This window comes from Meriones unguiculatus, chromosome 2 (genome assembly GCF_030254825.1).
Source record: "Meriones unguiculatus strain TT.TT164.6M chromosome 2, Bangor_MerUng_6.1, whole genome shotgun sequence".
Lineage (NCBI taxonomy): Eukaryota > Metazoa > Chordata > Mammalia > Rodentia > Muridae > Meriones > Meriones unguiculatus.
The window spans coordinates 95,248,373-95,273,079 of NC_083350.1; the positions used below are offsets into that span (position 1 = coordinate 95,248,373).

The following is a 24,707-nucleotide window of genomic DNA, read 5'->3' on the forward strand; positions in this document are numbered from 1 at the left end:
TTAGTAAAGTTTAGTGAGGCTCAAGTGAGATTGTTGGCATGGAAACAAGTAAAATGCAAAGGAACACACAAGTTATAAGGACTATATATGCTGGATTCTGAGAGTGTCTAGATGTAGAAAGACTTGAGGAGAAAGATGGCACTGACTTTTGAGCTTATTTTCATGATTATTTCACTGAATAAAACTGATAATAGCCCTTGGAAACCCACATAATTTATACAGATCAAGGATTGTCCATACTATTTATATGCTTTAACCACAAAGGACCCTCATAGCAAACCCCTCTGACTGGGTTTGCCAGATTGGGCAAGACCTGAATCATATATTATAAAACATGTCCAGTATGTTGCTGTCTAATATATACCCAGGGTTGAGAACCATTGGATTAGACTTAGGTGTGTAACCTACCGGACTTCATGCCACAGGCCATGGAATTTGGCTTAAATTTTGTCACCATCTAGGAAGGAAAAGTAAGGAACATATTAAAAGCCACTAAAGATTGTGAAAGAACTTTGAGTAGTTGCTCTGTTTATTTAAGTCCTTGACAACTGGTAGTTCTGTTAGCCCAGGTGACTTGGCAGTGGTATCATAGAAGATACTAGAAATGGAGTCAAGACTCTGTGAAACTAACATAATCTAGTTTGATAGGCTCAACTTCATTTTACTGTAAATCAACTAATAAGTTTTGTCTTAAAATCATTTTTTTTATTGGCCTGTATAAATGTTCATCATTAGGATAGTATCTAACCTATGGTAGATGCTTAAAAATATTGTTAAATAACTAAATAAATAACCACAATGACAACCCATTTTAATGTCATAATAATGCCTTTGTTTCCTGTCCATAGAATCCTTAATATGTTACAAATGAAAAGTTACTTGCTCTTCTGATAAGCAGTGGAGTATCTGATGCAAAGGTGTGAAAAATTAGTCCCCCAAAGTCTTTACACAGAGTTGGATGTTGAAGGTGGCTATTCTCAGATGACATTTAAATTCTCTTGATCCCTAGCTTCTTAGATGTGAAGGGTAATTGGATGTATTTGAAGTGCTTTGGACCTTCCATCCTAGTCACAATATTTGAATAACCAAACAAACCAAATATTTGGACTGAATACTATTGGTTATAGTGGTTTTCATTTTTCTTTTGGACCAAGAGATCTGAAACTACAAGTTAGAAAGATCCTAAATGTTTCTCTGCACTTTGAAAAGGCTAATTTTTGTTCCACTATGTCAAACTGTGGGGTTCAAGGTGAAATAACAAAACAATGAAAAATGAAAATCAGACATTTAAGTTAATGTGATGGAGGTAGAGCAGATATCTAGATCTAAGACTTGCTGTGGAAAGAGATACAACTGCATTCCCATTGAACCAAGCTGAATATTTATAAAATCATGTTCTAGGGAAAAGACGTTATAGGAGGAAGTAAGTGAATGTTATTACTCATAGGTCTGGCTCTGTGACAAAGACAGAAACTGGTGGCTTGTGCTTTTTTAGAGAGCAGTTGTGTCATGTGTATTCTACACTACATAATTAGAAGACTAAAAAGATCAACATTTATAAATCAGAAGTTTTTACATTCTTAAAATTTCTTCTCTCTAAAATGTCTGCTGTTGCTTAACTCTTTCTTTTTGGCAATTAAAGGATTGGAAGGTCTTGGGTCCCTTCAGAGGGGACAGATACTCTAAGAATAACCCCACTTTACTTGGATCTCAGAGTGTTCTCTATGATTATCGCTCAGAGTACCAGGTTGTCGTTTTGGCAGAGTGTGGCAGTCAGCATGGCCAGTGTGCTCTGAGCCACCTGTGACTCAGCTTGCAGAGCTTACTCCTGGCACTCTGGCCCAGCTTCTCCACAGGGAAGAACACAAGTCTTCCCTCCCAGCTCTCCCCTTCCCGTACCACAGCTACCGTACTTGGGGTTTTTCTCCTTTCTTTCTCCAAAATCCTTTGTTTTGGGGTAAAAGCTTGATTAGTAAGTACTTTGGGATAACATGTATAAATCTGAGCTATAATGTATGTAATAGTTTTGTGGTTTTTATAGGAAATTTCACAAACTGGGCAGGTTAAAACAAGAGACTTTATTTTCTCCATCTGGAGAGCAAGACTGAAAAAGCATTGCCCGAAGTTTCTAAGGGAGAATTTGTTGAGTTTGTTTAGCTTTTGGTAGCAATACTTGACATTTCTTTACTAGTTGGAGCATCTCTTCAATCTTTTCTCTACCATCTGTGGTGTTCATCTATATCTGTGTCTCTGTGGCTCTTCTTATAAGGACAATAGTCATATTGAATTAAAGATTACCCCAACTTATTTTTTATCTGTAAAAACCCATTTCCAAATAAGGGCAGATTCACAGCTACTGAAGTTCAAGGCTTGAATAAATCTTCTAAAGGACACAATGGACTCCATAAATAACTAGGCCATTTGGTCATACTACCACAGGCTCAATGACTTTCTGTAAGTTTCCCCTCAGTTCTCAAAACTATATTGCTTAGCATCGAACCCAAGCAGATTCTTAAGCCCTGGAAATGTCTCTTTCCTTACACTACCTCTCCCATTAAAGATTTCATTTTCTGTCACTGTGTTGTGAAAGGACATTTAACTAAATATATCTGTAGTGGAATGCTAAACTATTTTAACTCTCTAAATTTTAATTTTGTCTAATTAAAGATCCATAGAAGTTACAGCATTTGAACTGCTGATTTTGGTTTATGTTCTTCAAATTTTGTTGTTTTCAATGTGTGCTTTATATCTTTATATTTTAGAGTTATTCTTTGATGTAATCTCAATGTAGTAGAGTTGATGTTTAATATTAATTTCTACATGCCAACTGTACTTCATTATGTACACTATATAATCTGTTCTTTATAATATTCTTGAGGTAGGTGCAATTCTCCAAATTTTATGAATGAGAAACCGAGGCTGTATAAAATTAAAGAGAAATTTTCCAGGTTCCTGAGCCATGAATTGCATAAAGCCATGTTCACACCCAGGTACAGGTTGTCGCACTTTCACTGACCTTCACTACTGTTCTAAAATGACAGTAACATATCTTAAAAAGTAGCCAACATTTATATTTTTATTTACACAAAATACAGAATCACAAGAAGATTGAATCTGGTAATTAATTAGATTAAAACAAATAAGCTTTGTCAATTCTCTTACCCCTCCCATCACTTCTCAACCCTAAAAAGACTTAATTGCTTTCTATCTGTTATCATACAATCACTCACAGATGCATGCATGTGTGCACAGACATATACATGTACGCACATGGGCACGCATACACACATGCACACACACACCACACACACACCTATACTCTCCATCAATTTGCAAACTCTACAGACTACTTTTTTGCTTTGTTTTATTTTCTTTCTTCCATTTATAACTCACCCCTTTCTTTTGCCTAACAGGTCAGAGTAGCTTATCTATTCCTTCACGCCATCTTCTTGTCTTTTCCAAACCACTATTGTCTGTGTCAGGGAAAGGTGGTATTGCCTTAGCTGTGTCTTTGGCCATCTTTGACTGTTGGAGACACTCAAATTTATTCTTCTCCTTGGCCTGGACTTGCTGAGCAGTCTTGGATGACTGGCCATTGAGCCCCAGAGATCTACCCATATCTGATTCCACAACATTGGGATAACAAATGTGCCATATGTATGTATGTGTGTGTATGTATGTATATATGTATATATATATGTGTGTATATACATGAACACATACATATATATACATAAATGTGTATATATATAATTTTGAGCACCTCCCTCGTCCTCTAATGTAGCTTTAAGCAATGTGTTTTTCATCTTGCAAGTGCATCAAACAAGTGTCCTGACCACTGGGCTTGCACTGTGGATTGAGCCTGGGCTGCAGTTCTAACTCTGCTAATTAATATTTACGTCATTTTGGATCAACTCCCTTATCTAAGCATATGTTGCTTTCTTGGGCTATTGTAAGAAACATTTTGTGACTGCAAAATGGGTGGCTTAAAACAACAGAACTTTATTCTTCTCATTCTGGAGGCTAGAAGTCCCAAATCAAGGTGTCTGCCTGGGTCTGCTTCTTCTGAAAGCTCTAGAGAAGTGTTACCTCTTTCTTCTAATAGACCCCTGAGTTCTTTGGCTCCTAATCCTGTCCCTGCCTTTACTGGGTTTCACCTCTATCTGTACCTCCATATGGCATATGTGCTCATATGTCTCAGCCTTCTAATATATCCAAAATGAACCTTAATTTATCATGACTTCATCTTTAATTATATTTTAAAAACCTTATTCTCTAGTAAGATCACATGTGCAAATATTGAAGGTCACACATGCAGGTATTGCAAATCAGAACTTCAACACAGATTTGGGGGGAAGGCACTTATATATGCTTTGAGCTAGTGTTCTGACTATAAAATGGAGACAATACTCTCAGCTCGCCGTGGATCTTGCAAAGATTAAGTGACAGTCATGTTCAGGACCTCATACAGTATTGGCTACATACCCCAAACATAACCATTCACGGCCCTTTATGTTTCTCTCTACACTACTCCCATCATTTTTGTTCTCCCATATAGCTACCCCAGTTTCTGTCATGGTCATTTATATATGTTTGCTCAGGTGTGAAACAGAAAACACACACAAGTCCATATATAGCTTGATCCACTCTCCCTTCCATTAATCTAGAAGATGGTTTTGAAGTGACTCTTTCAAACTAATGTTATTTCCCTTTTACAGAATTTGCAGGGTTTCATAATCCACTGACAAGTAAAAGACTACTTTACCCTCACCAGTACATAATTCCCAATACCCCTGCGAGCACACTTTCTTTGGATGAAGACATTTGTGGAGAAGCCTGCCCTTGCTTGTCACCATCCAGTGCAGTGGATGAGGAGGGCCTGTTCTTTTCTGTCAAAGAAGAACTACAGAAAAAATCTAGAAGACCATTCAGGCAGGTCTGGGTCAGCCCATTTGTGAAAATGCAAGCTGCAAATAAGGCTCTTAAAAAATCATACTCAGTGAATACCATTTCTCTGGAAGCTGAAGGAAGACATATACAACTTCAGAACCATCCCCTGAGCAAGTCCAAAAGAGATCCTGGTAGGTGTCACTCTGTGGTTTCTAACCTTTCTTTTCTCAACTTGTCACTTTCCGGTTTTAACTTCGATAGAAACAAAACCACTTTTTTTTTTTTTTTTTTTTTTTTTTTTTTTTTTTTTTTTACTCAGTGGTGAGCCATAGTCTAGAAGTGTGCTAAGCACTGTGACAGTTAGGCCTTAGAGTACTTGTTGACACCTGTGACATTTGAGGAGACATCAGGTGTGTACTGATGACAAATCGTTGAGATTCAGGTGTGGCGGCAGACAGTGACAGCAGACATCTTTCTTGCCTACATACATACTAAGCTGTTACCACACGCTAGAGTCTATGCTGAGCCTTTTATTCAATTTACAAAATGAACACATAACACGTAGACAGTTAATCTCCCCGTTCTACAAATAAAGAAGCTGTTGAAGTGAATTAAGAAGGGTAATATGTGTGCAAATTAAATGTTTCGGCTTCAGTGGCCATTATCGGAGAAATTATTAAACATACAGAACAGAGGGCAGGTAATAGCTCAGTGGCTCAGGAGTTTGAAGACCCGAGTTTGAACCCCTGGAACCCGTCTAAGCTGGCCGTGCAAACACTTGTCTGTAAGTGCTTCAGCAGCTGGAATGGGAGGTGGCAGAGCCATGAGAACCCCTGGGAGTTCATAGTTTAGCCAACCCCACATATGCAGCGGTGAAAAACCAACCAGCCAACCAAACAAAACAGAGGCTGTCTCAAACCAGGAGAAAGGTGAGGCGGAAACCCTCAAGCAGGTCCTCCACACACGTGCACAAGTCTATGCTCGCATGCTCATGCGTGTTTACACATGCAAACATAGACTGTGCACACAGACTCGCAAGCACACACATACGTGCACTCACATGCGTATGTGCACACACACACACAAAGATTTTTAAAAATATACAACTAAGGAAATAAAACGTAAGGAAAGGGTTTTGGAACTGGAGCTCTCGAGTCAAGTCTCCACCCCCTGCAGCGTCAGTTCTGCAGCCGCCGTTCCCTGGGCGCTCTTTGGGCCTTCTCTTCTCAGTCATAACTCAAGGGTAATTATCCTTAGGAAGGTTCCTTAAGGAGCGGTCCCCCAGCACCGCAGAGACTCTGTGACGCCTGTGGTGTGTGTGGTGCCGATGTTCAAACCGGAGAGGAGACGTGAGGAAAGCACTGGGAAGGAACACAGAGGAGGAGGGATCGGGGCGATGCTGTGCAGCTGTCTTGTGGCAGAATCTTTTATTTTTATTTTTGGTGGTGGTGGTGGGGGGGGAGACTGCACTCCAGATGCTAAGACGGGTAATGTAAGATGGTTTGCGCATACGAGTCTGGGATTCTTTCATTTCTAGGATGCTGGACCCAAGGATGGGATGCGGATTATGCGAGTTGGCTAACACTTTAAAAAAGCGTGTGTGTGTGTGTGTGTGTGTGTGTGTGTGTGTGTGTGTGTGCGTGCGCGTGCGCATGCACGCACATGAACATGCATGCACATGAGTATGTGTGTGACGGCCAGCGAACAACTTCAAATTTCACCTCTAGGAGTCTTCTTCTTTTTGAGACAGGGTCCGTTGGTCTGGTTCTCATTCACTAGGTTAGACGGGCTGGCCCGAGCCTCGCGGGGACGCTGCCATCTCCACCTCGCTAACTGCGGGACGGCGGGCACCTGCTCCCATACCGGGGCTGTGCTTGTGAGGCAGCGTTGACGAACTGAGCCATCTCTCCAGCCCCGTTAGCTTCCTCCGAGTGTTGCTCTGTGTAGGAATGTACCAATGTGAGCACACACCCTCAGTTTTAGTCTCTAGGACCCCTCTGTGGAGTTAAAACAGAAGCGGAGGCCTGTTGGGCTTCTGGTGTTGCAGGGCTGGAGCCAGGACTCACGCCTCTCCCTCTGGCTCCAGGTCAGAGCACCCTTGCGCGGAGAGGCTGACAGGGAAATGACGGTCTTGCCCACGCAGAATGTCCTCAGGGCTTAACCCTTCGTCACAGTCCTCCTGCACATATTTAACCCACTAAATTTTCCATATTTAAGTCTTTAGTGAAGTGTGACACCGTTGGTCTTTCCTAAGCTCCTTCCTTGCTTTATTTTTCTCTTACAATTTATCAACAAATTAAGATTTCTAAACTTACTTGTAAGAATTCATGAGTCTTTTTCCTTCACTTTCCTCTCCTTCTCCTCTCACAAAGAGAATATAAGCTGTATAAGTGCAGAGATATCACTTGCCTCATTCTCTTCTGTATTTTTAATGTTTTGAATGCTCCTGGCCACTTACCAGGTTCCTGAGTGTCAGCCAATGAATAAATGAATGAACAAATTCAATTTCCTCAGCAATCGAGTGACATAGCTCCTAAAAGCTCCATGTTTCCGGTGAGAACCAGGACGCTTAGGCCAGCTGATGTTCCAGGGTTGGACTCTGAAGGCCTGGACTGTGGTTAGACCCTCACACGGGTCCTGTTGCTTGCCGAATGCATCATCGTGGTTACTGGTGTTTCAAAAGAAAGAATGCTCATTTTTCAGTGTAAGAGAGGACACCGTACTCTGCCTATGTCATGTCCTGTTACGGTAAATTCCAGAGTTTCAGTAGATTTTTCATGCACTAAATATGGCCGATAATTAAATGGCTCAGCTGCTAGCCTGGAAGTCCATACTAATGTCTTCTTAGTCATTTACATCACTCTGGACTTGAAAGTTGTCACTCACTTAGACGTTTAGAAATGATGTTCCATTTTTATGTTCAGGAATAATTCTCACTTTGGATGAGTGAGATTCACGAGGCTGCTGTGTTGTTCGTTTGTCAGGTGTATTAAGCACACGGGAGGAGACTCTCAGTAGGCACACAGCAATGTGGTGGGAAATGAAGTTCATTCCCTGGAGATATATTGGCTATCTGACATCCTGTGTTAGGAAGACACTACTAAGCAGTCTAATTTTACACATTTTTGAACTTGAAAATAATTCTGTGGGTTGTTTAAAATATTCTAGGAATATTCCTTTTACTGAAAAGACCATTAGAGACTTGCAGAGAATAATTTAAAATTATCTCAATTTATTACTAAAGGAATCTTCTTTCAATGTATATAGGTCAATGTGTAGAATTTCTCAAATAAAAACTGTAAGACGGTACACATAAAAATGCAGGTAGCACATAGAGCGATGGAAGTACGGTTGAGCAAAGAGGAGAAATTAACCTGACATTAACGTCAGTGGGAGAGACTCAGCTTCAGGATCACCTAGTTTTCATTTTCATCTGGTTTTACAATTTCTAATAAAATCACTGAAGCAACTAGCTTTTTGAATATTTTTTTCAGATGATTGGTTGCCAGCCTGAGCAGGCCGTTGATCCTTTCTAGCACATCTAACATGATTCAGTAACTTTTCTCTTTACAAAGTTCTCAGATAAGAAGACGCCGTCCCGCGTTAGTCACCAACGTCTTCTGTCTTCTCTCGGGAGATTTGAACAGGTTCCTGTGAAACACTGTTCTTGTGCTCCAGATCCTCTTTCCAGCGCCGGCAGAGGAAGAGTCAGCATCTGGGCTGTTACGGGTGGTCAGGGATTTTCTCTTCTCTCCATCCCAGCTGCTGCCTTGCATCCTTGTCCGGGCTAGAGTTCTGCTACCGCTCTGCTTTGCCTTCCAGGTCGTGTGTCGAGACCTTTCACGGCCATTGGTCTCTGCAGGAGGGCCAGCCAGAACGCCTCCTACCAGCAAACCAGCTCTAAGACTTCCTCCTCGCAAACTAAGCAGCAGGACAAGGAGACAGCCTCGGGGCCGCCGACAAACACGGATTTCCTAACCGTGTGCGGAAGTTCATTAACAAGAGGCTCGGGTGCCGCATCACCAGAGAGGATCCCCAGGAATCTTCATCTCCCCACAGAATGGAGGTCAAAGGCAGCTCTCTTCTTCCATACCCGTTCCCGTGCGGCCAAAGAGCCCCTGCCTCTGCTCGTGGGTTCTCCTACCCGTTTGTTTTCCTCCCCGGCCCCGCGCCCACCCCAGCGTTTCCATACGACTTGTTCACAGACTGTGAGGCCAGTGGTGAATGCTCATTTACAATGACTGCTGAGAAGGGATTGTTCTGCGAGCGCTGCCCATCTTCCAATCAGTGCCTGCCCAGAACAACAGAAAGGGCCTCAGATGTATTGGTTTCCACAGAACCATTGTTAGGCTTTGTGAAGCATTTTTGAACCTAATAAATAATGTCAAAAGTCTCTATCGAAGTAAAAAAAAATGTTCTTTTTGAAGGATTTGTAATAGTTTTTTTGTTCTGCAGTGTCTCCCACTGCTACAAAGAACTTGCGCAGGACAATGAGGACCAGGCGCACCGCGTGCCACTTTGCAGAGGGGCCTGCTGGGTTCTGAAGGTCGGGCTTTTGTTTTGCTATTACAGGTAAAGGGTTTCACTTGCCAGCTTTGGCTTAGGGCTAACATATTTTCTATGGGCCTTTAGGATTTCTACAGAGACATTTGGAAAACGTAATCTGATGCTTGTAATTTAATAGCTAACATGAAATTTGATTATTCCTGAAGTGCCTAGGGAAACTTCTTCAGGCTATATGAAGGGTTTTGTATCAGAAACATGAATCCAGATACTAGCTAGTGGCTTTGAATACTTAGAAGTAAGTTTAATGTTTTTTGTTCTTGTTGTTGTTTTGTTTTGATTTGATTTGTTTTAAAAGAGAAGATTCCAAAGTTTCTGACTTGTAATAGAAAAGTCTGACAAGTTAAGGAATATACTGTCAAATTGGTCATCCTAAACAACACATTTAAAACATTTAAACTGTTTTTGGGCAACTTAACAGACTCACATGACTGCTCTTCATCACAGTATTGTGTCTGATAGCCTTCTCAGTGATTTTATGGGACAACATTTGTTTCATGTCCATGGAGAAATGGGAACCAGTGTGATCAAGACTGCAGTCTGTCTGCAGTCTTGCAGTTTCCCCAGAGGCTTGAACTGGGTATGTTCGATGTATGAAGGTTATAAAGATTAACCACATTAATATTTTCATTCAGCTCAATGTGAGTGTGCATGCCTATGTACAGGTAGCAGTAGGCCTACACTTGAGACATGACACTTCCTGTTTAATTCTCAAGTCTCGGATTTTGTTTTTAAAGGTTTATTTATTTTTATCTTACATGTATGCCTACATGTTTGCCTACATTTGTGCCTGTTACACAGGGAGATCAGAAGAAGACATGGGATCCCCTCGAACTGGAACTGTGGGTGTTGTGGTTTGCCATGTGGGAACTGAACCCAGGTCCTCTGCAAGAGCAGCTGGTGCTTTCTACTGCTGCTCTGTCTCTTCCGTCTCAGAATTTCAATGAAAATGAAGAGCTGCTGTAAGAAAACAGCATTACATTTAGGAACCTACTTTTATTTCTTGAAGTAGCAGTATTTTTTTGTGAGTAGAAAACTTTAGAAAGAGTGTCATATCCAAACTCTAAAGCATTCTGGTTAATGCAGTTTAAATATGTAATGCTTTTGTTATTACTCATTATTAGCATGGTGCATTATGAAAGAATGTACAGGTCTTCAATGCTAATTGAGTGTTCTGGGCATCTGCCCATCAAATTCCATGTGATAATCCAAAATCCAAATTCCCACCTTTTGGATGGGGAGCAGTGTGTAGATGAACTGATGTCTTTTTTGTAGAGTTCAGTTTCTGGGGTATTCTAACATGTGATTCAGTTATGAGTTAGCACACAGTGTTTTCAGAGCAGGAGAACATTGCCTGAGGAGATTAAAAAACAACTAATTAAAATTCATAATAATTGATGCTAAACAGAAACTAGATTTGACATGGTAGATGAATTCCCTACCTATAGAAGGGCAAATAAGTGAATTTATCTAAAAACTCAGTGCAGAAAAAGCAGTTCTGTCCAGAAGTGAGAAAAAGAATACAGACAACAAATGCAAGCATGTATGCATTACAGTCCGAAGCGACTTTCCAATTCTGTTTCATGGAATACCAGAACCAGAAAGATGTGAGATGGATACTCTGTGGCCCAACTCTATGAGGACTGGCTCGCTGTGATCCTTTTTAGAGGCCACACTAACCTATCAGACACTAGATATATTTCACAATGAAAATTCAATAAATGATTTAACTCAGTGCACCTCATTTTTATTTATCAGGGACCCATTGAATGTGGACATGCATTTTTGTTTGTTTTGAGACAGGGTTTCTCTACATACTCCTGGCTGTCCTGCAACTCACTATGTAAACCGGCTGTCCTCAGACTCACAGAGCTCCTCCTGCCTCTGCCTCCAAAGTTTGCCCAGCATGTATGTACATTTTTAAAACAGTATAAATTAATATCTGGTAACACTAGTGTTCTGGGAAACACATATGAAACAGTATTTGAGAAAACATTGCTGACAACTCTAAGCATAGTTTAAGGTAAGGACTCGTTTTCAAATAAATATGTTTGAAATCAGAGACTGCCAAGCAACCCTTTAAGAACCTATTTTTGCTTGAATAGTGAATTAGATGTGTCTGGCTATTTTCTGTTTTTCAGCACATGCATTTGAGAGAAAACTTAGTTGGTCCAACTCTGAACATACTTATTTTCTCTCTGATGGATGAGACACATTTCTAATTTTGACTGTAACAGGCATTGGGTTTTTATGCCAAAACTAATACTAGAATTTAGATACTAGAACAAAGATAAATGTACAGAGCTATTTCCCATTATTTTGGAAAACAGTGTTGAACTATACTATACATTCATAATGGAAATTCATAATGTACAACTAAGGCAGTGAGGACAAGAATAAGGTCTTCTATACTTTGGCAAATTGTTTTATAGGTTCAGAATCACAGCTTGCTCTTCTTTCTATAGGGATATGTGATTTCACATATTATAAGTGTCTTATAATGAATATAAAATTTCTTCTTCATGGAAAAATAATTATCTGAAAACTATGTTTAAAAGTGTGATATCGATAGCCATGAAGTACTGGTGCTTTAGGGGAAGAAGATATTTGAGAGAGACTTTGATGGAGAATGTTCATAAATCAGGAATCATTTTGTAATATATAAAATAAATAATTAAAAAAGAAAAACTTAGTGAGCTGTTTTAAGTACTTGGTATTCATTACTAATTCATTTATTCTTTACAATGACTTCATGATGTTTCTACTGTCTCCATTTCACAGATAAGAAAGCTTTATTTCTAATTATAACAATTATATACATATATAAGAAACAACCTCAAACCTATATTATAAATCCATTCTATATATATTATTAAAGCTAGCATATGTTTGGGGTATATGTACACTCTACTAGTGTCTATAATTCAAATTATAGGTAAATGTAGGCATTCCCTACATCCTCCAACCTTCAGAGAACATAGTGGGGAGAAGGAGATCATACATGTGGGCTGACAACATGTGATGCGTTCCAGAGCAAAGCAGGCTCAGGGGTTCTTAGCAGTCAGACCTTTGAAACGACAGTAACTCTGTGAATGACGGCTTAGAAGATAAGGGGAGCTTATAGAATCTGGAGTTTATGCACCATTTTCCAAGATTACTGAAGGTGACCAGCACCAAACTCTTGAAGGTGACAGAAGAGGACATTATAGAAGGCACACGTGTGTTCTGTAATTGTGACTGGAGGTTGGCACTACTTCCTCCATTTGGCCCAAGTTTCCACACTGTTAAACTGGGGTGACCTGTATTGTTGGCTGCAAAGGATAATTTGAAGATGAAATGTGCTACTAAACCAATCTTGCATCTTGAAAAGTAGTGTGCAAATTATTCTGCACTGATATATAAATAATGTCAATAACAACTAGCATTTCTATGATGGCTGGTTGTGCTGGGCCAGTACATGGTGCTTGTGGCTCTATCTGCTTTCTGTTACACACTGCTTCTGAATATCATACTGTCATGTTCCTCTCTGAGTATTTTTAAGGTACTATCTTAGTTAGGGTTTCTATTGCTATGCTGGGAATACCATGGCCAAAAAGCAAGTTGGGGAGGAAAGCATTTATTTGGCTTATACTTCCAGGTCATAGTCTATCATTGGAGAAGTCAGGACAGGAACTCAAGAAGGGCTGGAACTTGGAGGCAGAAGCTGATGCAGAGGCCAAGCTTACTGACTTGCTTCCCCTGACTTGCTCAGCCTGCTTTCGTATAGAACTCAGGACCACCACCACAGGGATGGTACCACCCACAATGGCTGAGCCCTCCCTCATTGATCACTAATTGAGAAATTGCCTTATGGCTGGACCTCATGGATGCAGTTCCTCAAATGAAGCACCATTTTCTTTGATTACTCTAGCTTGTGCAAAATTGACACAAAAAACCCCAGCCAGTACAGATATGGTATTATTATCCTTCATCACAGAACCGGGAGAGCAGCAGTAGGAGACTATTTACCAGCCAGGGTATGGTCTCTGATTGCTACCTTTACCCATGCTCACAATCACTACACCACAATATCCTGTGTAAAGTGAGTTCCATATTTCATAACATGGACAATTTATCTGTTTACTTTGAACTTTCAAAGCGTTTATTTAACTATTTCTTTTAAGAAGAGGGGGCAGTCCTGCAGTGTGGTCCAGGCTAGCCAGAACTAATGTTTTTTGGGTGTCAGACTCTTGAGTGTTGAATTTGCAGGTTGCTGTGTCTGGCTGAACCTTCAGTTTAGAAAAGTTCATCCCCAGGTGTGATATTTAAGGCTAATTCTCTATAAAAGATTATGAGATTTCACACAGAGGAGGAAGAATAAAGCAATTTAAAAAAGTTTTGTCTGCACCTATGTCTGTGCACTGCATGCAGCATATACAGAGGTCAGAAGAGAACACTGGATCTTGGGGAACCAGAGTTACAGACAATTGTTAACTACCTCAAGTGTACTGAGAACCACACCTAGGTCCTCTGTAAGAACAAATCCATCTCCAGCCCAAATTAATGCTAGTTGTAACTATAAATGTATATTGAAGATTCGAAGTAATGAAGGGCCCAGAAGAGAGTTTGTTGTTAGGGAAGGATGACGCTAGGAAAACTACTTTAGAATTCTTAAGGTGTGCACCATCTCTTTTACATGGTCCAAAGTCTTTGTGAAATATCACCTTCATCAACTCTCTTACACTTTCCAAGTTCCTTTTTGCCCTATGACTAGGCCCTGGCTCCTTACTCTCCCCAATCCCCCCAACAGGATTTTCCCTCCTCAGAGAATCAGTCTGATTTTGTACCTCAGTAACTCCAGAATCAACAAATCTACAAGAGATAGTTGGTGAAGTGTTGGTTGATCACTTACTATTTTCTGAAGTCCTGGTAACAGCTTTGCCCATGGAGCCAATCACCCAGCAGTAATTGATTTCATCTGGTTCCAGGAGCTGGGCTAAAAGAGAAACAATCCTTTTCCTCAACAAGCTAGACCAAGTATGAGAATTAGTTCTTTCATTCTATAAAACTGATTGAATACCTACTGTGTATTAGGGTTTTTTGTTTGTTTGTTTGTTTGTTTTATGTAGCAGTGAAAAACCATTTTGGCCAAGTAAGTCTCAACGATGAGCCTTAGTTATGTTCATGCTACTAGAGTGAAAGAGAGGAGAGTCTAAAATTCATCAACAATTTAAAGGTCACTTGTCAGTTATGAACCAAAGTAAACTGTCTCTTTATCTCAGCTATGTATTTCGATTACAGCATTACCTTTTCACCCTGCTGTATGGTGTCAAACAGGACTGATTAGCGACCATAACACAAGGTATAGTTTGTGGGCAAAACACCACCCCAAATCCCAAACTCTACTCCCAGTTTACTGCAAGATTCTGAAAGGAGGATTTTGAACTTTTATAGTGAATTAGATACAGTGGAGACTTGGGTCATTTGCGCTTGAATAATTACAGAAGGCTTCCAGTGGTAGAGTTTAATTAATTTTGAAGAGGAAGTTATTTGGGGTACATGCAAATTAGTCTGAAGAGTAGGATGTACCAGCCAGGGCCAACTAATGTTTGTGGATTTAGAGGTATATACTTTTATTTTTTAACTTTTTATTCTTTGTGGGTTTCACATCATGCACCTCAGTCCTACTCATTTCCCTATCCCTTTTTTTATCTGCCCTTTGCCCTTGCAAACCCCCCCAAAAAGATAAAACACACACACACACACACACACACACACACACACACACACACACCAAAAACCAAAGCATAGAAAACATCTTACCCCACAGTATACTCCTCTGTCCACACATCTTCACTTGCATTGTTCATTGTAACGATATATTGATCTGGTTTGAGATCTCTGGCTTCTGTGACACCATCAATATTGGAACCTCATTGGGACTCCTCCCACTTATCCTCTTCTTGCCCTGTGTTGTGGAGAACCTGAGTGTTGGATCATCAGGACTGGCCCTTTTACACTTTCCCAACTGTTCGGAGATCATATAGATTTTGGAGTGGGCCAAAATCCGTACCAGGTCCTGTTCTCCAGCACTGTTCTGGCTAGGCCACCCAGAACTGCCATCAGCAGGAGGTAGAATCAGCTCTCCTGCTCTCACACTCTGGGCTGGCTCACCCATGCCTTGGTCATCAGGTCCAGCTCCACTGTGTTGCTCAGGCAAAGTGCAGGGGCAGTTCTCTAGAGCACTATAGCCAATGAGGGAAGCTCTCCTGCCTCCACCCCCTCGGGGGCCAGCTCTCCTGGCTACCACAGGTGAGAAGGCAAGGGGGCAGGGCATCATTCCTGTATACTACCTTATAGCAGATGAGTAGTGGGCCAGCTTTCTCTCACTCTTACCCTCAGGGCTGGCTTACCTGTGTTCCCTCAACCAGGGCCATCACTACTTGCTGCCCAGGTAAGGTACAGGGCATAATCTACTGAGTGCTGCGGTCAGTGAGGAGCAGAGACAACTCACCCACTCTCTGGACCTCAGGGCCAGCTCTCCTGATTGCCTTAGGTGGTGAGGGCAAGGCTGGGAAAGGCAACTGCCATGACCAGGGACATCACCATGGTCCTAGTGGTAATACAAGCCACAGACACCAACACCGACCCCTGTATAGTGTGGACCCAGAAATGGCCGTCAGTGTCAGCTCAGGCTGAGGCCCCAGGTGGCTGAGCTGGCCACTCATAACAGGTTACTCCTGTCCACTTTTGAGTCTCCAGTTCCATCTCTCCTCCTAATTCTCAAGCTGCTCCACTTTTCTTTCTCTCCCATCTGACGACCACATACACACACATTGTAGTGGCTCCTGCTGCAGGCTGGCCACGTGGCTGGAGGGCCCCTGGGTGACAGCCTCATCCCTGCTGTGCAGTCTGGCAAGCAGGTATTGACAGCCTGCCTGTGCCATGCACTGGAAAGCAGGTCTGTGGTGGCATGGTGGTCTGCAGTTCTCTGTCTGTCTTCCTCCTCCCATTCTGTGCTGTGCTGCCTGGATTTGATTTGATTTGATTTTTATGAATCCTAGGGCTAGAACAGCTTTGGCCACCAACCCAGGCATCAAGCTAGGAAGAACAAAGGACTTCCATCTGGTCCGCGCCTGACTGACACAAGAACACTACCAAGGTGTCTCTGCCCATCGCTAGGGGGTAGGGAGGTATGCACATTCCTTAAGGGAAAAGAATGCCAAAGTATGAAGAATATTTGCAAACTTTCATTCTCACTGGGAGCTTTGTAAATCCATTTCTGAGCAAGAACAAAGGCATGTTTTTTTTTTTTGTTTGTTTGTTTGTTTTAAATAAACGTGTTGTCACCTGGGGGGTGGGAAAAAGAGAGGGGTTGGGATCCTATGGCACTGCTCATGTGCTTTATTGTTTGTTTTTGTAATTTTGAAAATTAATAACCAAAGCAAGCAATCTTTAAAAGTAAATGGAGGCATAGTACGGCTAGTTTTCGGTAAATATTCCAAATACATTTTTAAAGAATGAATCTAGCTGTGGACTTAACCCATATCACTGAGAACGAAACAAAGAAGAACAAATCCAACTGTGTCATTTGGAAGGAATGGCCTAGTCTTCTCATGTTTGTTTCTTTAGCTAGTTAATTGTGGCTTAAGTTTAACACTCTGACAGTCATGAATGCAACAGAGAGGAGGGACTGCATTTCATTGTGAACCTTGGGTTACTTAGGGGTAGACCTTTATATTTCAGGAGATGAAGTTGAATTTAAAAATATTTAGGTGAATACATTGCAATTAAAGTGCAATTTCAGTCTTGACTATTATAGCACATTTCAGTATTCTTTTAGAAAGTTTTTTTTTTCCAAATATTTTACAAACTCATGAAAGTAATTCTGATAGTCATTGTGTATCAGGCTCTTAAGCTGTGCCAAGCACTATTTTAATTCTTTTATTGTAATGCCACTGCTCCTTTCCAGCCTTAATTTTTTCTTTATAATCCTTCAAAGATTTTCTCTGTATGGGTGTTTGCCTGAATACATGTCTGTGCATCACATGTGTGCCTACTACCCAAGGAGGGTGTCAGGTCCCTTGGAATGAAGCTTCAGATGGTTGTAAGCTGCCATGTGAGTGCTAGGACTTGAAGCCAGGTTCTCTGGAAGAGCAGCCCACGATCCTAACTGCCAACTCAACTCTCCAGCCCCATCTCACTTATTTCCAAGGCTGAGAAGAAACTTCTAAAGGCAGATGGCCATCTGAGAATGTAAAGTTCGGAAGCACATATGCACGATAAGTGATTTCACCAATTTCAAAACTCAATCATTTCAGTTTTATTGTGAGAGAAGTTCACTTTGAAGGCCAGGGTTATCTCTCCCCTCCACCCCCTTTGATAGGGAGAGACTGAGAGTAAAGAGGTTAGGTTACTTGTCCAAGTCATGCGTGAGGCATAAGGCAGAGGCAGGCTGTCCATCTCCTCAGCTCCATCTCCTCAGCTGCATCCAGTGTCAGCTGGCCTCCGGTCTCTAACTTTTCTAGAAATGGCACACATGTAAGAACTACGGTTTACGAGCACTGTCCACCTGCTGCTTATAAATCATAAATCGTCCAGTTAAATGACGCACACGTTTTCTGAAGCCAGAAACCTAACTGTTAGAGGCAAGGTTTCACAGCTAGGCTAGTCTGGATCTCAGGGTGTAGCCCATAGCGACATGAATTTGCAGCAATCCCTCTGTGTCAACCTCCCAAGTACTGAAATTAGCACTGTGTCTGGTCAGAAAATACAATTATTGATGACATAAATGCCTACATGGAGTGACCATTTCTTACATTTTTTTTTTAAATTTACATTTTTCATATTGCCCTGACTTGCGCTTGTCTCTTAATACAGAGTTTCTCTGGGTGTTTGGAATAGCAGAAGATACCCCTAGACTGTCTGTTAACTGACGCTCTTGCCCTTTAACGCTTCTTCGGGGTGAACTCAGAAATCGGCATTGCGCCTTAGTTCCCTCCCCACAACCTCTAGGTTAAAGCTGAATTCTTTGAGATTGAGATTGTGTGTGTGTGTGTGTGTGCGTGACTTCAACAATGTTCTCTTCACATGTCCATGCATAGGGTCAACAATTGCTTGTTGACCCATTTTAACCTCTTTTGAGCGTCATCTTCAAAGTGTAACTGTCCTTGACAATGAAAGAGACCTTCCTATTGTCAGTCCTTCCAGGCAATCTTTAGCATGGAGCTCAATGGCTTTCAGATGGAGGGGTTGGCAAGAGGAAGGGGACAAAGTAAGCTGTTGTTCCTGAGTGACTTTTCTGAAGTTTCCCCTTTCTCTCTGAGAAAGGAGCATTTCTATAGAAGATGACAGACATTTTGACAGGTGCAATATGCTTTGAACTGTTGTGTCCGATAATTCTTTTGTCTTGGCTTTCCCCAGCAGAATGGTACATCTTAGGATGCTGATATGCATATTGTTTGCTTTTCATTTAGTGTGGTGAAGCCTTCCTGCTTGCCTTTCTCCACCTCTCTCTTTAGGTCTTTTGCACGCATGTCACTAACCCAGATGGCAAGGCCAGCAAGAGTGCAGGCCCCCCCCCCAACTACTCTGCTTCATCTCCTTTTTAAAAAAATGGAAATCACTTTCTTCATAGTTTCCTCATTATTCTTTTTAAGTGAAATAAAAGAGAAGTTACCTGAAGTTATGAAAAGGGCAAAAATTCTATATGGCCCCATTGCCAAATGGTCACAATTACTTATTTGCATACTGGAGCATATCTTTTCCAACATTTTCCTTGGCATATCCACACAAATATGTCTTTATAAAAATAAACTCATACTACACATATTGTTTCTTAAATTTATTTTTTCTCCATCACAATGAACTGTGGTAAACACATTTTATATAGCTTTGTTTTATACTCATCACACTTATGATGTAAATTCCTGATTATGGAGTTTGCTTCTTAAAATAAAATTGGTAACTTTTCTCCTGGTCCAAACCAACATTTAAGCATTTTATCTAATGTGCTTTCTTATTTGTAGAAATTAAGAAATGGTGATGTTACTTAGAAAACAGTCTGACCCATGATTCTACCCAGAGATTCTAAATGAAATCATCTTTGTTTTGACTTAGATAAATTCAATCTACACAGAGTTTTTATGCTTTTGTGTAAACGTGGACAACTTTTTAATCTGAAAAAACTAGAGGACTTCTCTTTGGGAACTATAATTGTGGGCTCTGAGCCCCCAATTATAACAGCATAGTTCATGTCTGAGATGGTACAATCATAATGTGTTAATATTGCTTAATTCCTTTTTCTGGTTGGCATTTTGCATGTTTCTATTAAATGTGGTTATTGCCCAACAAGCTGTGTTCTAAGAACAGCTGGGCACTCTGACAGGGGCAGTCAGAGTAGACACGGGGACCATGTTTCCAATGTAAAGGAAATAAAAATAGCTCTACTCTTCCTGAAGCGATGCTATTTATCTTTTTGGCTACTTTTTCCCCCTGCTGTTACATAGTACTAAGAAAATTCTAGAGTCTGCAAAAGAATGAAATAATAGGGAGTTTTGGATTAGGATCTTATGGGAGAAAATAGCTCGAGGAGGTGTTGAGACGTTTATCTACCTTTGAAAGCCTCCTTAATGCCACAACTGGGAGGGAAGTCAAGGCAGAGCTGGACCTTTTACGAGTCTGACATAGATTTGTAGAGGATGTGAACAGAAAATTGTGCACAGTGTAAAACAATAAACTATCTGTGGCTTGTACTGAAAAAAAAAAGATTAAATTTGAATGTTTATTGAAAACGACAGGTAAAAGGCCCAGTTTTGAAATGAGGGCACATTGGAACTACATATGGAAAAAAGTCAAGTTTGTGTCCAATTTGCTTCCTGAGAGGTTCATTTTCAACATGTCCTGTTTTCTTGGTGACAGCTTCCATACCTTCCCCTCATCTCTGGTGCTCTGTCTTCAGGTTTCTATTCTGCTTTACTCAGAAAGTCTCCATAGGCTGAAGGGAAACCTCAAGAAGATAAAAAACAACAACGTAGATTATGACTGCTCCTAAATTACAAAGTCACATATGCTGTGACGCAAGCTGGGAGACATTGGGGGAGGGGCTGTGGGTCATGTGGTCGGGTGACCTCTATCTGGGCTTCGTGACTCTGCCTAGTAACAATTGATTAATGGTGTGTGGTAACTTAAAGAGCAGATCCCATCGGCTCCCCTGAGTTTGGAGACTTCCTTATTATCTTGGGCCTTTCACTGCTGCCCTTAGGAAATTTTACTCACAAATTAGGTTGAACAAAGTCTTCTCAAAGAAAATTATTTTCGGTATTTGGCCATCGGGGAGCAGAAGGCTCAGTCGTCATTCGTTGCATTGAGAAAGGGGAGAGGGCAAGTGACCATTAAAGAGCTGGGCTGCGTCTAGGGCATCCTACCTAGGGCTAGGTTTTCAGAAAAGGCCACCTAACAAAAGCTCTCACTTGACTGACAGGTTGGCCTCATTCCCCGCCCCCCTCCTGCCTGAGGTGAGGGGTTGGGGGAAGGGAGGAGTTTTGAGGTTTGGCGTCTCATGAGCTCTGTTTGTGACAGTGCCATGCCTCTCTGAACTCTGTTGCCTTCTGTGAGAGGACACCCCGTTTCTTTGGAGTAGCTATGTGTGGGTGTAAATTACGCTTTCACCTCTGTATTTCCTTGCTCATAGAGCAGCTGTGTAGATCTGTCTGCATTGGTTGGACATGACCGCCTCTCTACTTGTGAGATATAAACAGAGTAGTGGCAGAGCCAGGCGTGTCTACCAGTCCCTGTCTACCTTCTAGTAGCAGGAACAACCTCCTAAAGGGGGGGTGTGTGATTGGTGCTGGGGTCCACTGATGGGGGCGAATTAAATCATGATGATCACAACAGATCTTTTATATGAAAGAGGTTTAGTAGATAGATATGAAGAGAGGGAGAGAAGGGAGAGCAGGACATGATGGGGGAAAGAGAGAGAGGGGTGCTCCGACAGAGAAAGGGGAGAGGGCCAAGAGAGGCCAAGAGGAGAGACCAAGAGAGGGGAGCAAGAGAGAAAGGACCAAGAGAGAGACCACATGGCCACCTGGCCAGCGACACGATGACATCATAATTTGCTAGGCAACCCAGGAGCAGGTTTGGTTCCAAAATCCTAGCATCCACCACTTTGCCTCAGTAGTAAGATTGCTACTGGATGGCGTTTGCCAACACCACATCCGGCTTCTTTGTTTCCAAACAGGATCAAACTCAGTTCCTATCTCCAGGAGCTTAGGCCATTGGAGCAATGTGGGGGGGCTGCACTTCATCATTGTTGTTCTGGGAAGCCCTACTGGGTGCCCTGGGAGGGGAACAACATTCAGGGGAGATTACTTCATCATTTGTCCTTGGCAAGATTCTGTCCCTCCAACTTCTTTCTCACCCAAGCCTCACCAAAGTGGCCACCAACTATTTGTGCTGCCTTTCTGCTTTTAGTAATTAGAAGGGTCTTTCAAAAACCACATTTTGTTTTGGTTCTGAACATTGTTTCAAGTCACTCAAGCTCTTTGAGCCAGTGGCTCTCAACCTGTGGGTTGAGGCCCCACAGGGGTCTCACATATCAGATATTCTATGTTATGACTCAGTAATAAAGTAATAGTAAGGAAGTAGCAGCAGAATGATTTTATGGTCTTGTGGTTGGGCTCGCCACAGCATAAGGAGTAGTACCAAAGGGCTGCAGCACTACGAAAGCTGAGAACTACTCAGAGTCTGAACTTCTGCTCTGAAAGAAGGAAGCCTATCCCCGAGCTCTCCCATTTGTGCAGTCACGTAGGAAACATTTTCTGTGTAGTTGTAATATGTCAAGGGAGCAGGGAGAAGGGTCTTGAGCCAAGACATTATCTATTGCCTTAGGATTTGTGCTAATGATTGGGAGACACACAACACAAGAAGAATAGCAGGAGAAAAAACATGGACTTATTCAGGAGGTACACAGAAAACAAAGGCCAAGAAGAAGAATGTGTCAGCGTGATCCCTGGCTGGTTCAAGACACTGGGGAGAAAGCAAATGGCTATGCTTAGGGCTGGTGTGTTCGGACAGAGCCCGAGCTGCGCGAGCCCAGGCAGAGATGAGCTTGTACAACCTAGCAGAGGTCAGTTGTGAGGACTGTGAGGCCTTACTAAAGGTTTTTATGTCCTTTTGACTGTAATGAAAAGCACGGGGGATTTTAATTCTTTAGACTTATACCATGAATTCAGAAAACAGGGTAGACTGGAATAGAAGCAGGAAGTTGGTTTGGAAGCTACGCAGCTGCAGGCCAGGGAAATGGGGTGGCATCTTGCAGTAAGACATCAGTTGTAGAAATGGGCAAGAGCATCCCCTTCCACGCCCTCACCCCTGTCATTAAAACTGTGTGTAGAGTTTCTGCAGCATTTGAGAGTGCTATCCGTGTGGCCCGTGTGGTTCCATGCAAAGGCACAGGACAAAATTTTTGGAAACTCTTTGTGTTCCAGAAGGCAGTGTGCAGCATCTTCCTATATCAAGTAAAACAGAATGTGGTCTAGAATGAAACATCATGTATGTTACATTTAAAGGCAAGGCAACATTTAAGAGACATTTCATCTTGGACTGGGCTCTTCTGAGCTGACTCTACTGACTTCCCTGTGTGTGTGTATGTGTACACATGTATGTTGTGTGCATGTCATTTGCCTTTGGTAATAGCATTTGTGTGGATAATTGCAAAATCCTGGTAAGGTATTTCTTTCTCTCACCCATAGAGTTTCCTATCTTTTAATAAATATGTTTTGAAAAACCCAAAGGTTTTCTTAACTGAAAATACTCCTTTAATGGGATAGTACAGACCAGTGGGGCAAGGCTCTTGAGTAGTGGAAGGGAGCTCACATGATGACTAAACTGTACATCTGTTACATATGTGCAGGGGCCGAGTTCCAGCCCATGCATGCTCTTTGGTTGGGGTTCAGTCTCTGTGAGCCCTCATGAGCCCAGATTAGTTTACTCTGTAGGTATTCTTGTGGAGTCCTTGATCCCTCCAGGTCCCTCTGTCCATCCCTCCACTCTTCCACAAGACTCCCCAAGTCCCACCTATTGTTTGGCTGTGGGTCTCTGCATCTGTTTCCATCAGCTGCTGGCTGAAGCCTCTCAGAAAACAGTTATGCTAGGTTCCTGTCTGCAAGTATAGCAGAGTGTCATTGACAGTATCAGAGGTTGGCTCTCTCCTGTGGGATGGGTCTCAAGTTGGGCCAGTCATTGGTTAGCTATTCCCTCTTGAGACTTCTAGCTGATAAAAAGGATTAATCCATTTGAACATATCAAGTATCATATGCACTTAATCCTCATTACAACCCAGGAGGATAGGCTTCTTTTAAGATGAACCCAGAGATCCATGTCTCATTTGGGAAGTGCAGAGGAGCCTGACTTCAGAATGCTGGGTAACCCAGTAGGAAGAAAAGGGTCCCAAGACCAAGTGAAAGAGCCAGAGACACCCCCACTCCCACTATCAGGAGTCCCACAAAAAACACCAAGCCAACAACTATAACACATAGCAGAGGACCTAGTGCAGACCCACGAAGGCTCTGCAATTCTTTCCTTAGCCTCTGAGCTCCCGTGAGCTCTGCTTAGTTGTCTCCATTTGCCTGTGCTCTTCCAGAATCTTCAACCCATCTGCCACCCACGATTGCTTCTCCCCTTCTTTTGTGGGGTTCATTCCAAGGGGAGGAGTCGATGGAGGCCTCCAACCTTGGCGCTCTTTCTCTCTCTCTGCGTGTTTAGCTGTGGGTCTTTGCATCAGCTGCCATTAGCCGCCAGAGGCAGCCTTCCTGATGATGCTGGAGTATGGCAAAGCACTGTATCATTAAGAAGCATTTTACCCATTTCTTTCTTATTTAGTCAGTTGTGTTTGGTTCTCCGCTCTGTCCCTGTGCTATCCAGCCTCCAGTCGCTGGTCATTCAGGCATTGGCTTCCTCTCTTGGCAGGGGCCTCAGAATGGACCAGTCATTGGTTGGCTGCTCCCTCACGTTCTGCTCCTCCATTGCTGCAGCACATCTTGCAGGCAGTACAGGTTGTAGGTTGAAGGTTTTGTGGCTGGGCTGATGTCCCAGGCCCACTACTGGAACCTCAGAGGGCCACGCTTAGGAGGGTGTTTCTTTAGCTTGGAGAAGCACCAGAATGTCTACAGTGGGGCTATTAAAATGTTCTTGCTGCTTTCCATTCTTGGTCTTAAATCTTTATAGCTGGAATGACCGGTGACAGTGGATACAAGTTATGTATTCAACTTGACAGC

The 24,707-nt window shown here is 42.0% G+C and overlaps 1 protein-coding gene across 1 annotated transcript in view; it reads left to right on the forward strand.

Moving 5' to 3' along the window:
- C2H12orf42 (chromosome 2 C12orf42 homolog) overlaps positions 1 to 9,131 on the forward strand; it is a 117,171-nt gene extending 108,040 nt beyond the window's left edge. Inside the window, exons 4-5 of the mRNA XM_060378619.1 lie at positions 4,719 to 5,081; positions 8,713 to 9,131. Of these exons, the coding sequence (XP_060234602.1) occupies positions 4,719 to 5,081; positions 8,713 to 9,131 (782 nt within the window). The remainder of the gene's footprint in view (positions 1 to 4,718; positions 5,082 to 8,712) is intronic.
- The last annotated feature ends 15,576 nt before the right edge of the window (positions 9,132 to 24,707 follow it).